Genomic DNA, 16,049 nt, shown 5'->3' on the forward strand with positions numbered 1-16,049 from the left:
AGTGGCTCAATTCTCCTCTTCCTCTTGCAAGATCATCCTGTTTTGGCTATACCCCTGGTATGGCCAATTACTGAACAATGTTGCCCAACCACTTCTATGTAAAATTAGCTGCCTTCTGCATTTCCTGGTCAGAAGATCAGTGGCTCCTGCAATTCCTGCAGTCTCCATTTCTCACACTTGAACTCAAGGATTTAATTTGGTCTGCATTTTAAATGAATTGATCTGATACACCCTTCCCAGGCTAATAAATGGATTAGAACAGTCCCCCCCCCATGTGCTGCCAAATCTGTACTACAGTTCTCAGCTCAAAAAATAGTACAAAACTGTGTAAAAAAATGTGTATTACTGGGTAAAAAGCATACAAACATGCCAATTTTCATGCAGTTAAAATCAATAGATTGATACAGAAACAAGGTGGAACATAATTCTGAATCATTTCATGCAGAACTGACAGACAGGAAGCAGGCAAATCCATCCATTTTTATCTGGAATTATTGGAAGCAGAGTTAAGCACTTGCTCCTCTTCCCTCCTGCTTGCCATTTTAATTTCCTCGTTACCAACTCTCTTTGCTCTTGCTGTGCCACAATCATAGGAATTATTTGTGACTGTCCGCGATTCAGCTTTGTACAAGAGGCACCCCAAATTCTGTAGTCTCCAAGGCAGCAGAGTCTTCCTCTTGAGGGTCCCATAAATAACCTTGGCACATGATAAATGGATCTAGAAACCAGGATTCTAATTTTGTTAGAACAACAAAATCTCAACCCATCTGAGAAACACACAGAGTTAAGTTGACAAAGCATAGGGCAGTATGGGCAAATAGTTGAACTTCAGCAAGCACCACTTTTCTCATTTCAAGAACAGCTTTTGATCTAAGTACCATCTATAGCCAAGGTTCTTCCTAGTGTCTCTGCAACTGCATTGAAATATTTGGTTTGCAAGCTAGTTCTGCTGATAAGCCATTTGAGGATTGGCCGCTGACAACTCTCCAAGGGTAGGATTTAGTCTCCATGCTGTCCGTTTCTGTTTCCCAATTTTAGATGTAACTGTTGTGCTCCTGAAGGAAAACTTAGAGAACTTAGTGCTTAGAGAAGGAAAGCACTTGCCATTCCAAAGAATGTTTTGTGTATGCGTGCGCTACATGCTTCAAAACAAACTGTGCTGTTTGTTCATTAACTTTGACACTTTTATGAGGCATTGAAGAGGATTTTATTCAGGAGCTGGCAGTCAAAACAAGCTCTGTCAAAATGAACACTTGGAAGATTAAGGTGAATCATAAATGATGAAAGAGGCGTAAGAACTCATAAATGCCTTAACGTAGTCCGATCATCATAAAGTCTTTAGGAGACAAATATTTTTAGGCATCACTTAAAAGACAATTGCTAACTTGGTTGCTGTGGGAAGAAGAACTGAAACTTGTGTATCTTTGGCCTTGCGTTATATTGGATAAATAACCAGAGACACAGCCTGCAGATACGACAGCTGAAAGCAGCATTTTGGTTGAGATTTCTCACTTCAAAACAATTGAGGAAACAGGTGTGGCACATTATAGTCAGGACAACCTGTGAATAATAAAGACTCAAGTGGAAGTGTTCACTGTTATCCAAATGGTTGGTTCTCGCTGTATCTAATAGAACTAGCTCTTTAAAAAGTATGGGGTTGGTGGGTGGAATTGTTGAGACAGCTGTCACTGCAACTGTTGTAGTACTGTTTTCAGTCTCCTTATTTTTGCAAATCAGGTCATGCCTGCCCATACATTTGCCATACATTTACAGGGTAAGAACAGATTGTGCAATCTACATGAACACATGCCCAGGGAAAATCCAATTAAATAGCCTATTAAACCTTCAATTGATTAATATTAGTCAGCCTTTAATTTGCTATAAGGTTCTTTCCTCTTTTTTGCTAGATCCAAATCTCCTTGGGAATCTGCCTCTCCCTTGGGACACTGCCCATGCTTCAAGTTGTGTTCTTCAGCCTCAAACCAGGAACATGGGAAGCCACCATTTCGGAACAAGTTGCAGGGGCGGGTAGGGGGGAAATGCATTGCTTCGGGATACGTTGGGATGCCTTTCTCTAGCACATATTCCTTTGGACCACCAGGAAGAGCTGTAGACAATTTATCTGGGCCACCCTCTCCCTGATCCAACTAAAACCGCACACTAATCTTCATTTAAACTGCTTGTTTCATGATGTCTCACCCCTCTTCTTTTGCAGTGCTTTCATTAAATCGGACATTAAGTCTCCTCCTTGTTCACCTGCATCTCCCCTTGGAGGAAGCCCACTTTGCCTAGGCCCTCCTGCCTGCCCAGTACTTTGTTCCTGCCTTTTAGGAGGAGGTGGAGGTTTCTTTCTGATAGGCGGAGGCATCGTGGGGGCAGAGACTGCAGGAGGTGGCGGCGGCAGTTCTGGAGTGCCAGTGCCCACAGCAAAGGCAGGTGGTGGGGCTGGAATGAAATCAGGAGGATCTTCATAGTATTCAGGCGGTGGCGGCGGTGGCGGCAAGTCCTCCAACGCAGTGGGAAGCAGTATTGATTCAGGGGGGGGTGGAAATTCGTCTGGATCTGATGTGGCAATTGTGTTTCTTCTCTCCATATTTTGGGGCAGGTTCAACGAACCAGTAAAAGCAGAAGATCGTCTTTGAGGAGGGGGTGGTGGGTGTAGCCCACCAGGTTTACGGAGGTGTTTCGGTTGTGGCATGGGAGATGGTGGCGCTCGCCTGGTGTCAGTGGTGCTGTCTGGTTTCATAACCTTTTAAAACAAAGGAAGCATTTCAAAATGAGAGGTGAATAGTAAAAGAAAGACTGCAGGTCCAGCAGGAATTATGTCTTCCTTAGTATCAAGGCAGCAGGGAGAATATATAACACTGGGATTTCCATTTGTGTCTATTTAGCAGTAAAAATAGATGTGTTCCAAAACTACAAGGATTGGTTTTTGCAAAACCAGACAATCTGAAGGACTCCCTCCTGTCTATGGACATTTAAGTTTACTTACAATCTCAGTGCCTCAAATTATATTACCATTTCCTGATACCCATTTGATGTAGGGAGATTTAGTGTAGGTACTATCTGTTGTGAATGTGAAGCTACAAGGAGTCTAAACAGAAGGACAACCTCCTGGCAGCCTGATAGAAAATCCAGTCTTTCCTCAAGTGTTCCAGGACTAGGAATCAGTTGCCAATTTTCGTTTCAATGGTATAAACATTTGAAGCGGAACAGAAGCTAAGTAGATTGGCAGCTGAGTCTTACCTGAACGTTTACAGTGTCCACAACGGGGGAGCAGCGGCTGTGTGACACAGACAAGCCTGCCTTTCAACATTTTGCCACGAATCATCACCACCACCTACAGCCTCTGCTGCCTGAGGCAGCTGGGCCACTCTGCCAAATAGTAGGGCTGGCCCTGCATTGACCTGGCATTGCACACAGCTATATTTCCTTGGCTTGCAAACACAGTGCAGTGCTCACATAGTGTGAATGCAGCTACTTTAGCCCTTACAACTGATATATTGCTTTGCTGAATTAAGCTCAGTGCTTACTGCATTATCTTTAGCTTTTGGGAAACCATTGGGAAATAGGAGCACTAAAAAGGCCTGTACACAGAGTAGTTAATACCTACTGTATCTCCTCCGGAGGCTGGTGACTGGAGCTTAACCTTGAATGCATTTTGCTAAGAACTGGGAGCAAGCTGGCTTCTATACATTTTCCTGCCCTTTTGTACCAATCACAGCCACTTTCCCTCCACATTCTCTTATAATGAAAGATGACTGGAATGTCTTAACCTCTAGCTGCACAGTGTACACAAACTGAACAGAAAGATAAAATGTTTGATCTTTTCCAAAGCTTGTGTCACACAAGTTAAATGAAAGTGTCATCTAGGCTAGCAGTTCATTAGGTAAATGTTTGCCCTGGCAGAATATTAGGTGAGCTTGCCTTCACCATGTGGCTGCTAGACTATGTTCTTAAGATGAATAGAATCCCGTTGGCAGTGTAAGGAATGTGCTCTCCTTTCATTTGCAGGTGGCAGCTGGTAGCTGTTAAGAGAGTTGTGTCTGCATGGTAACCTTTAACTGAGTTCTAAGCACTTCCTGCTTCTAGTCATCTATAGAACGGTTTCTAGGTAGATCAAAAAAACCTCAAGTCTCCCTTACATTGAGCATATGCACACAAAATGGATAAGTGGGACAAATTGTTTCAGTTCAGTAAGTAACCAAGGCAGGTTATTTAAGGGTAAAGGGTTTATTTAACCCTATTTAAAGGGTAAAGGGACTCCTGACCATTAAGTCCAGTCGCGAATGACTCTGGGGTTGCGGCGCTCATCTCGCTTTACTGGCATAGGGAGCCAGTGTTTTGTCCGCAGACAGCTTCCGGGTCATGTGGCCAGCATGACTAAGCCGCTTCTGGTGAACCAGAGCAGTGCACGGAAATGGGAGCTCACACCGTTGCGGGGATTTGAACCGCTGACCTTCTGATCGGCAAGCCCTAGGCTCTGTGGTTTAGACCACAGCGCCACCAAAGGTGCCCCAAAGTTTATATTTTATGCATCACCAGTTCCTAAATCATTTACAGGTACTTTGGCACAAGTGCTACAAGCCAAATGGAGAGCAAGGGTTCCTAAACTGGGCTCTGTGGACCACCAGTCCTCCATGAGCTTCATTTAGGTGGTCTAAAGTAGATATGGTTGAAGATGGGAAATGACATTTCCATAGCACTAAATATTCATATTGATTTTTAATAGTATTCCTGTTGCTTTTTATTTCCTACATGTTATTTTATTTATTTATTTATTTATTTGATTTAAAGATTGACAAAAGTAGTACAGTACCTTTTGTGTGTTACAAGGGCTGTGAGTGGCTGCAGCCAATGCGTGTAGACTTCTAGTCAAGCTGCAAGAATGCATGGACCTCTAGGCTTCCTGCCTACAGATGTATTTATGTTAATGCTGAATTTATGATGATACGTTCAATTAAATTTGTACCTTTGGCATCTCAGCAGGTTTCTCAGGTTCTGAAGAATTTGCAGCAGCGAGGGTCGTGCTTTGGGGGACTTGTCCATTGGCATGAGTACTACCTAGGATACACAGTTAAAAAGAAAGAAAGAACAGGCTTGCAAAACCAAATTCGAGTGAATAAAGGCAAAAATCATTCTTATTTTGAATCACGATTGAAATAATACACTAAGCTCCACAGGATACTAAAGTACCCTGTGAATAGTTTTGCATGATGTTGTTGATGCTTCTCTAAGGAGCTTCAGACATGCCCTACTCCTGACGAACTAAGTAAGGGAACAAAGCCAAGAAGAAATCTCTGTGGCTTGAACTGTACTGTTCTGCAGAGGATTATGTGAACTTGTTCAGTTGGCCAGGAGTGTCATATCTTACTCTTCAGTTTAGGATATGCAGCAGCTTCTCTCTCCCCCCCCCCCCCCGAACGTCTAGTTTCCCTTTTTAGAAAATGTTGAGCTGGCAAAACAAGAATATGTTTCAATGAGAATTCTTCAACCTTGGGAGCCCAGCTGTTGTTGAACTCTTTGACACTTATCATCCCCAGCCAGCTTAGCCAATTGTCAGGGATTCTGGGAGTTTTAGTGCAACAACTTCTGAAGACCCAAAGTTGAAGAGGCCAAGTTAAGCTATAACTAAAATGCAATCCAGAAGAACTATAGTACACTTTGGGAACTATAGTACACCTGTGTCTAAATGTTAAGAACATGGGAAGCTACAGTGGTGCCCCGCAAGACGAATGCCTCGCAAGACGAAAAACCCGCTAGACGAAAGGGTTTTCCGTTTTTTGAGGCGCTTCGCAAGACGAATTTCCCTATGGGCTTGCTTCGCAAGAAGAAAGCCCATAGGGAAATCTCCGGGGACCTCTTTTAAATGCTGGCGGTGGGGAGCAAAGCCTTCCCCCCCCCTCTGGCCTTCAGAAGAGGTCCAGGAAGGCCGGCGGGGGCCGAAAGGCTTTGCTCCCCACCGCCAGCATTTTAAAAGCGGTCTGGGATAGCAGGGAAGCGCTTCCCGCTATCCCGGACGGCTTTTGAAGGCGGGGGGGGGAGCAAAGACTTTCGCCCCCCGCCGGCCTTCAGAAGAGGTCCTGGACCTCTTCTGAAGGCCGGCGGGGGGCAAAAGTCTTTGCTCCCCCCTGCCTGCCTGCCTTCCCGGGAGAGAAACGCGCGTTTCTCCGCTTTCCCAGACGGCTTTTGAAGTCCGCTGTCTGGGGCGATCTTAAAATGCTGGTGGGTGGCAGCGCTGCCGCCTGCCAGCATTTTAAAAAACCCCGGGACAGCGGAGGACTTCTCCGCTGTCCGGGGCGATCTTAAAATGCTGGTGGGCGGCAGCGCTGCCGCCCACCAGCATTTTAAGATCGCCCCGGACAGCGGACTTCAAAAGCCGTCCGGGAAAGCGGAGAAACGCGCGTTTCTCCGCTCTCCCGGGAAGGCAGGCAGGTTTTTTAAAAATGCTGGCAGGCGGGAGCGAAGGCTTCTCTGCCGCCCACCAGCATTTTAAGATCGCCCCGGACAGCGGAGCAGTCCTCCGCTGTCCCGGGGTTTTTTAAAATGCTGGGGGTGGGAAGAAAAGCCCTTGTCCCCCCCCCAGCCTTCAGAAGGGGTCGGGGGACAGACTGTCCCCGGACCTGGTCTGAAGGCGGTTTCCATAGGAACGCATTGATTGATTTTCAATGCATTCCTATGGGAAACCGTGCTTCGCAAGACGAAAAACTCGCAAGACGAAAAAACTTGCGGAACGAATTAATTTCGTCTTGCGAGGCACCACTGTACTTTATACAGAGTCAGACCTACTGCTCCATCTAGCTCAGAATTGTCTACACTGAAGGCTCATCTACTTTTTCGCTTCTCCAGTGATTTCAAGGCATGAGCCAAGAAGTTTTTCTCTTTCCCCACCCTTTTCCCCAGGAAAACCCACTGCTTACCGCTGAATCAGAATAAACGCCAATCTGCAGAAAACCCAACATGCAGGATACTCTTCCATAACTTATGTACGCACACACACAATTTAACATTTACCATATATCATATACCTTTTGAAGATGATATTGCAGCAGTGGAAGATTGAACATTCCCTAGGTTGGTCAGTCGAGAAGCTAAGCCAGCCTTCTGAACTGCGCGGGTGTAGTTATCATACAACGTCTTTCCATACTGAGAAAATAAGCACATGCTTTAGCCTATATACAGAATATTACCACCAATGCCCCTTCAAAAGAATAAAAGCACACTTTCCTGCTTCCTGATGTTTTGACTAATACAACCAACCCTCCACTGAGATACTCTCCAGTGAATGGTACTAGGTCTGCCTACAGCATCTAGTATAAATGTCAGTACTATAAAACTACAGGCGCAAGGATTTGTTTAAACACATCAGAGCAGATGGGTGTCTAGAATCCAATACATTTGTAAAGTCATTTCCATTTGTTGGGTTCAGAGATCACCTACAGCCCATTCCATTAAGTGCTGTATTTGGCAAGAGGCAATTTAAACCTTGAATCCCTAGGTTTACAATGGCTTAAATTCACACGCTGGATGAACTCACTTGTGGACCTAGCCCATCCTATTTTATCTGCTTATGTAAGAATTCCAACCACACTCTTCTGATGCTTCATTCAGGGTGGTTTGCAGCACTGATCGGAGGAGGCTGGTGCATTAGGCTAACCAGGACTTATCCCTACCACACGAAATGTCTTGCTATTACATTTCTGCACCTTACCACAAATGTGGTGAAACTGGGGTGGTAACCTCTGGCATGTTCATACTGAAGACTGGCTTGCTGGGTGGTTGCACATCATGGTGAGTTACCAGCTGGCAAATTATTACCTGAATTCACCCATTAGCAGTGCAGTCCATGCATGAGCTGATGTATGCTGCAAATGGGAAGAGCAACCTTCACCAGATAGGAATCCTGATCCACAGGTATAAACTATGTGTGAGCACATTACAATCTTTGTCTTGTTTTCCTTACTGCAGCTAGAACAGCTTATTCATAATTTTTCAGATGGCTGATGAGACTTCTCTAGGCTCCCACAACCTAATTACATTTGCATCTATATTATCTCACATTTACACAAATGTCTATCCATTGTGTGCCCATATTTTACTTGGAAAGGAACAAGAGTTATTTTTGTCCGTTGTGAAAATCAACGAATTATACAACTATTTTGTGTGTGTGTTATAAAAAACAACTGCACATCTTGCACTTCATACCTTTGCAATCCTTATGCCAGTTACCCACTGATGTAGAGACTGCCGGTCATCACAGCACAAATATCTGATATACTGAGACTCCTTCTGTATCTGGGGATGCTAATAATAATAAAAAATTTTATCATTAAAATAGATTGAAATTAAAATAAGTGGAAAGGGTGGTCTTATATTAGCGGGAAACAAATTAGACATACACCTGTGAACAAGTCACAAAATGCTTAATAACAAAATGCTGCTTATTATAAACACATTTGTAAGGAGACATTTGTTGGGTGGAAGCTTAGCTTGAAACGGCCTACTTTCAACATGACTTCCAGCCAAGTAAGTGTGAGGCATGTCACAGTTCTGAGCTTAGCATTCAGTGTATAAATTGAGGTCTCCATTGAGGATTGTCATCTGGCAGTTATATAAGCTAGAAGATTAACATATCTGCAGTTTCCAAGAAGCAAGCAAATTTTTGAGAAGCATATGAAGTAGTCTCTGCTCCACATCCCCTAATTTAGGATTTCTGTGTCTCTGGTGTCAGCTTGCATACATATTTTCCCCGGTCCCAGTATTTTTTCTGCATACGTTAAAAAACAACAACAAATCCATCCCTGCCCCTCACCACCTCCCTACTATGTGTGTTAATTTTTGAGGTTGTCATGCATTAACTTCGAAGTATAACCTTGTTAGTGCTTAATGGAAAATCTGCTTAGTGCTTAATGGAAAATGCTTAATGGAAAACTGCATAAAATGTAGACTATAAAAGGACATCTGATCATGAAGTCCAATGTGTTCCGAGTTCCGTATTTCATTCATTTACTATTTAGCTAATTTATGGGCCACCCTTTAACAAAAAATATCCCAGGGTGAGTTTCATTACAAACTTGTTCCACCTAATCACTAGTACATGGCAGCAAAGGTAAACACACAAAACTTTGACCCAATTCGGCCCATGACACCTATTCCTTTTATAACATATGGCAAATGTTTACTGAATACATAAATTGTTCAGACTGGCAGGAATCCACCCCACACTCAAGCAAAAATGTGGTGTGATGTTTTAGAATAATCAAGTGAAACTTTATTACATAGCATGACAAAAGTCTGTAATTTTATCAGGACAAATTATTTGTTCACTGTTGCAACAATTGTTTTTTTCAAAATGTATCTTCTGCACCATGAAAAATGTATGGCAACTAAAATGTTCTCATGCTAAGTAGAATGGTCAGCTCAGTGCTGATGAGTACTTCCATTCTAGAAATGATTCTTCCGTCTTCTATTGGGCCACAGAACTAGGAATTTTGATGCGTTGTAAGTATCAGTTAAATCCAGCAGATGGCATCAGATACTTTTCAATTTTTAAAGATCTCTTTTAACCAAAACAAACATTACCATGACCCTAACCTTTGCCAGTCTTCCTTAATATTCCAAATAATATACTTCATTATTTTTAAGAGGCTCCGTAAGGAAGCAATGCAGATTTTCTGGTGTCTTTAAATTCAAATATCTTCACTTGAAACTCCCCTCATGAAAGCAGCTTTTTTTTTTAATGAAATAAAAAGGCTGGCAGGGTTTTGGACACCCAAGCTGGTGTGTAATATTTAGTTATACCCTCCAGCTCTTTTCTCTTGTCTTCTCTCTGAAGCATTCTCATTAGTTATTGGCTGCCAATTACAACATGAGGCAGGGCCCCACTGTCTTAAGGGCTGCAACTCAGTGGCTACATGGCTTAGCGTGAAAGCTTGAGTGTATGAGTTCCTGCCCCCTCACATTCTCCAGTTGCTTTGACCTAAGCCATAGTTTGGCTTAGCGTGTCCTCCAAACCTGGGCTTGCGGTTTGTCTCCTTCAGACAAACCACAAGCAGTGAACCCAAGAACAGGCTTCCTCAACCTCGGCCTCCAGATGTTTTGAGACTATAATTCCCACCATCCCTGACCACCGGTCCTGCTAGCTAGGGATCATGGGAGATGTAGGCCAAAAACATCTGAAGGGCCGAGGTTGAGGAAGCCTGCCCAAAAACAAAACCTTGGTTATAGATCATAGTTTGTTTGAAGCAAGAGAAACCATGAGACCCAAGTTCAGGTGACATGCTCAGCTAAACCACGGCATCTCTCTCAGAAGCTCTGCAGCAGTACTACCAAAATGTGGCTGGGGATCTCCTCTCTGAGAAACTGCATATGCGTCTCATGTGTATTCACTCTTAGCCATATGTACGGACTGGATTACTTTATGGAAGGGAGCACTTTAGGAGAAGTAGCTATTTCCTTTATAGCCATTAAACTTTTACATTTCAAAGCAGAAGCCTACAAACTCTTTGGTGCCTGATAGAAGCATTCTTATTTAGACAAACTTGCCCAGATGCTTAGAATGTTGGGGTAATTTTAATCTGTTTCGTTATTTTAGCTTTTGCATGTTTAAAGTCTGGTTGTGGGCCTCCACCCTTTGATTTTACTGTTTTATCTTTTGTAAACTGCTTTGAGGTGGCGGTGGTGGTGGTGTTTTTCACAATCAAGTTGTGTATGCTTTTTGTGAAACAAATACATAATAAATACAAACTACTGTCCTGGGCATAAGCACATGGTGGGCATGACCTCCCATTAACTTGGCACATTTAGTTGGAACAGTTCCCATTGAATGTTGGAACAGCTCTCATTGTTTGAATGTGTGATTATATTATCACCAGTCAAATACCTCAGTTTGTGTCAGGTGCTGTTGCTATTGCTCGAGAGTAACCTCTGACCTGTGTTTTACAGGCTTTATTTTGGTGCAAACTATTTACAGTGAAGAGCCCCAAAGCTCATGTCTGGCTCAATCGCTAGCAGAATCCGGGAGTGGTCTTTTTTTGTACCTCTCCCAGCATAAAAGTCTTGTCACCCCCAACCGTCTCCGCCCCTCTCTGCGCCGCAGACTACTGCGCAGGATGGGCGATGGCAAGGGCGTGCTTCCCCCCTCTCCACCTTGCTCAGGAGCGCTGTTAAAGCTCTCACTTGCATCCTCTGGTCCTTGCATCTCTTCCCCACTAGAGGTGGGGCTTTCCTCCTCCCCGGAAGAGGAACTGCTTCGCAAGATTTTCGTAGGCTCCCTATAACACAACTGCTCTTCTATTTCTCGCCTCTGAGCCGATGGCAGTTCCCTGACAGTTTGTTTCTTTGCACCACATCAACCAGTTTGTTAGGGGAAGCAGGCTGGGATGCAACAAGACGAACTCCGGATTTCAGCTTTATGCAGTTTTTGAGTTTATTACACTATGAAATATTTGTACCAGATCACATGGAGTAGCCCTAGAAGGCCATCATGAAAGAACATGGCAACACAATTCTCAAAAGCACCATCTGAAAGATGTCTCTAAAGGTTATTACCAAAGCCCAGCTGGATAGGCTGCAATGGCAGGTACAAAGGCGTGGAAATAGGGTATGATGATGCTATTGTGCCGGCTTGTTCCCAGGGCACCAATTCTTTCACCCTAGATTAATTCCACATTATGCACCATTACTCTCAGGTTACTCATGCAAAACCTGAGCCAATAAAGCATAATTAAATTCTCCTGGTATCAGACACAACAGACTGACTAAACGAGCCAATTTACATTTAGATTACCTTGCTACTATCAACTGTGAATATATATTTTTATTTTAAAAAAACCCTTGGGGTTAAGATTTTATGCTAGTGAGTCACTGAATTTCCAAAAGTAATGCCATAGTGCTCATAACTTGAACTCCTGACAAGGTACTACCATGCTCTAAGTTTTAGCAGGCTTTTCTGTGGAACATGGGGAGGCAAACACCTAGTTGTTTGTTGGCAAAAAAGACAGACTACAAACATACTTGGAAGTTCCATTAAAATAAATAGGACTTAGTTCATTGCAACAAGGCTAAGACCTGTACATAGCCAATCCTCAAAGCTCTGTGTCTGGCATGCATAACTGTTCATTTAAAATCAGTGCAAATTGGGATTTATCCTTCAAATATTTCAGCAGTTCTGGAGTCTGCCAGGCTTTCCAGCCAAACTAGGCATGATGCAGGATATTCAGTTCAAAAGATCCTCTGCATTTTAAAAAAGTGTTAATAGCAGCTGGGAGCCTGGGAAACTGAAGAAACTTGGTGTGTAATGTGAAGTGTATCATGAGGAAAACTTTTATACTTCAACAATTCAAGTCAGGATCATGGAGCTTGGGAAGGGACTTAGCATTCCCACCATGCCATTTTTCCAATCGACGTTCATCTAAAACTCCATTTCACACTGTCATACCTAATTTGTGTTGCAATCCTGGAAGCCAAGACCCAAGTCTGGGGCAAGTACTGTTGGATTAGAAAACCCCAGCAGAGATTTTAAATCACAAAACATGAAGCAAAGAAAAGCATGGAAAAATAACCTGTAAAAACTTTAAAATGTGCTCTTCTATTCGAGTCCCCAAATGTCCCCTTTTAAAAGCTTTTCCCAAGCTAATCCACACCCCACAGCACAGAGACAGACCACACCTTTGGTAAGTCATAAAACAGTTTACCTACAAAAATCTTCAAAGGTCAGATTCATGTGCTTTTCCACACAGCAGTCAGAAAAGATGCACAGGCAGCCAAAATATGATTTAATTACAAAAGGTAAAAGTTTCTAAACTATTGGCAAAAATATATATACTAGTTTCAGACTCCGATCTGGTTGGAAACAAAAAAGGCTGGTTAAAGCCATGCAGAGCTCCTTACATATTGAGTCACATGGAAAAGAGGAATATAATAAAGGCTTGGTGACCTTTTCCTCTCAAGGCAGGAAGTGGCATAGGCTTAGGCTTAGGCCTGACAGGACAGCTTACTCTATGGTTTAAGCCCTTCATTGATTAGATTCAAACAGGCTAGAGTTATATGAGGTTGAAACCCTGCTATTTCCCTCTCTTACCTTTGCCCTCTAAAGATTGTTTATATCCAGAAACTCTAGAAATCTCACTTCCATTTCTAGGCTCTAACTAGAAGAGTTTTGCAGAACAACAGGATTGCACTACAAATGTGACACATGCTTACAACAGCCACTCCAGAATGCATGATCTTTTGTACCTACCTTTAAGACAAAACAGTGGTCTGTAGGTGCCTTATACTTTGCTTTGTACTGAACACCGTAATAAACATTTACGTTCTCAAACTGTATGAAGCAAGCCAAATCCCGAGATGTCTACAAAATTAAAGCCAAACACACCATAAATTATTATAGGTAAAGGTAAAAAAGGTAAAAATTATACGAAATTACATTATGACACTAAACATGGTCATCAGGTTAGTCTGATCCTGTTTCTTAATGCAAAGACTTTTAAGCGTAACAACAACAGAGAGAATATCCGACTTGAGGCTTTTCCTGAGCTTTCAAGTTAAAAATGAGTAGCTGCACTAAGATTTACATCAGAAGCTGGTTTGTGTACTGATTTTCTGTGTAGCCTTTTTATTTCCTAATTCGGTACCATGAACTTTCCTAAACAGATTTCTTACCCACGTATTCTAACTGAATCTGACTTTAGTCTCCTTTTTAGAAGTGTACACAAGTTACTGTGATCCCCTGGAACCAATGCAGCCTTAGATGTTTCTATTATGGCTGTGTAAACACAACACCTTTAAAACACATTCAAAGCACATTCTTCTGCTCAAATACTTAAAGGCGCAGTCTGTATTGAGGCAACACCGGTTGTTGAAATTTTGCGCCCCTAATAATTTTGCACCAAGGGTAACCGCCCCTGTGGCCTCCCCAATCCTAAAACACTGGGTGGATCATCACTTTGAGGGGTAAAATACAATGCCCACATGTGCAAGAAAACAACATATATAATTCATGTTCACTGGAAAATGCCAGCATGGGTTCCAGCATCTTTATAAAATAATGAATTTTTCTCCAGTCACGTTCAAGGTTTATTTGTATACAAGTGCAAAGTTGATCTGTGATTCTGCTCCAGGCTGCATTAAAAGGGCAAATCTCCCTCTCGCCTCTAGTAGCCTTTTGTCTAGTGCTGTGAAATAGCCCTTGCTTGTTCTTAACGGGTTGCCATGGCAACGAAGTTTTTCTTACTAGTGCACCCAATTTCCGAGCTAAGGAACTGTGAGTAAACGACATAACACAGGCATTCATGTGATGCTTCTTTAATGGAAATGGAACACAAGTCTCAGAATTCTTCCTGACTTTGGCTACGCTTTAAGCCAACTGATGGCAAACTAGATGCAGCGTTAAATAGGTATTTGCATTTAACATGCACGTTTATAAAGACTGCAAATGGAAGCTCTGCTGCGGGGCGGGTCTCAATAGACATGGCGACTGCAGCAATGGTCCCTCCTCTGAAGTTCTTTGCAATTTTCTCAGCTCCGCAGCAAGGAAGCAAGGGTTAAACTCACCCTCCAAGCCTGATGCTATCCTGATAACTATCACAACCACGCCTGTGCCTTCTGTTTGTGTTTTAATACTGTTAACCCCCCATCATCCACTCCAAAAGGCTTCCTCCCAAATCAGCTTTTTCTGGACTGAGGATGGGGGAAAGGTGTGTTAGGAGTTCCGTTAAACCGGTCATTAGGACCTGAGAGAAAAGCATGCTTATAGACCCTAAGGACATAAAGCTAGGAAGGGCAGGGCAAATTGCCAGTGGGTGGAATATCAGTGCCATGCACTGTTCATGACCCCTTGCACAACCGAATTAAGCGGAGGCCTGTAAAAGGTGCAAATAATGAATTTGCATCTTTACAGGTCCCAGACTGTAACATGCTCTGTGATGTTTTAAGTGAAGAATATATGCACGCATGTTACTGGTAGAACAGAGCAGTGGCGTAGCGTGGGGGGTGCAGGGGGGGCCGGCCGCACCGGGCGCAACATCTGGGGTTAGGGCAAATCCACAGGTTAGGGGGCGCAAATCCACGGGTTAGGGGGCGCAAATCCACAGGCTAGGGGGCGCAAATTACTTGCCTTGCCCCGGGTGCTGACAACCCACGCTACGCCACTGGAACAGAGATATGTCCCTCCAGCCGTGAATTGCTGTTCACTTTCCTTATGTATTTCTGGAAGGCAATTCAAGGTGAATTTTCAGACATGATACTGCCGGACTGTGCCCATTCACCTCAACAAAATGTGCATGAATAGAATGGAAATGCCATAGTACAATACTGGATTGCACCCTCAGACTTGGATCCATGCAGCAGTGGATCCACTACTGAGCCTTCTGCTCAAGTGAGGACCTCCCCCCACCCCCTCACCAATTTAAGCTGATTTCCACCCTCCCTCCAGCTATAGTCTCCTTTACTATCCCTTATGCATTTGTGGGAGGGGGCACATGGGTGGCAACTATAGGAAGCTCAAGCTTGTTAGTAATATACCAAAATCATAGATTCAGAGAATCCCTTTGCCTCTGTGGGGGGCGGGGAACCAAAACAAAAGGAGAGAGAAAAGGGATTCCTTGTCTCCCCTCAAAAGCTACATCCTAGGGACGTGGGTGGCGCTGTGGGTTAAACCACAGAGCCTAGGACTAGCCGATCAGAAGGTCGGCGGTTCGAATCCCCGTGACGGGGTGAGCTCCCATTGCTCGGTCCCTGCTCCTGCCCACCTAGCAGTTCGAAAGCACGTTAAAGTTCAAGTAGATAAATAGGTACCACTACGGCGGCAAGGTAAACGGCGTTTCCTTGTGCTGCTCTGGTTCACCAGAAGCGGCTTAGTCATGCTGGCCACATTACCTGGAAGCTGTACGCCGGCTCCCTTGGCCAATAAAGCAAGATGAGCGTCGCAACCCCAGAGTCGGTCACGACTGGACCTAATGGTCAGGGGTCCCTTTACCTTTACCGTTATTATCCAGACAAAGAACAATCTTTGGTAGAAAAAAATGCATGGCAAATATGCGGAAGGAAGG

General features: G+C 43.6%; 1 protein-coding gene across 1 annotated transcript in view; it reads right to left on the minus strand.

Moving 5' to 3' along the window:
* Nucleotides 1-326: 326 nt before the first annotated feature.
* APBB1IP (amyloid beta precursor protein binding family B member 1 interacting protein) overlaps nucleotides 327-16,049 on the minus strand; it is a 54,021-nt gene continuing 38,298 nt past the window's right edge. Inside the window, exons 10-14 of the mRNA XM_081834317.1 lie at nucleotides 13,241-13,351; nucleotides 8,206-8,304; nucleotides 7,029-7,146; nucleotides 4,973-5,064; nucleotides 327-2,749 (exon numbers count right to left, since the gene is read on the minus strand). Coding sequence (XP_081690443.1) covers nucleotides 2,186-2,749; nucleotides 4,973-5,064; nucleotides 7,029-7,146; nucleotides 8,206-8,304; nucleotides 13,241-13,351 — 984 coding nt within the window. The 3' untranslated portion in view covers nucleotides 327-2,185. The remainder of the gene's footprint in view (nucleotides 2,750-4,972; nucleotides 5,065-7,028; nucleotides 7,147-8,205; nucleotides 8,305-13,240; nucleotides 13,352-16,049) is intronic.

This window comes from Podarcis erhardii, assembly GCF_964252035.2.
Source record: "Podarcis erhardii genome assembly, chromosome: 12".
NCBI classification, from domain to species: domain Eukaryota; kingdom Metazoa; phylum Chordata; class Lepidosauria; order Squamata; family Lacertidae; genus Podarcis; species Podarcis erhardii.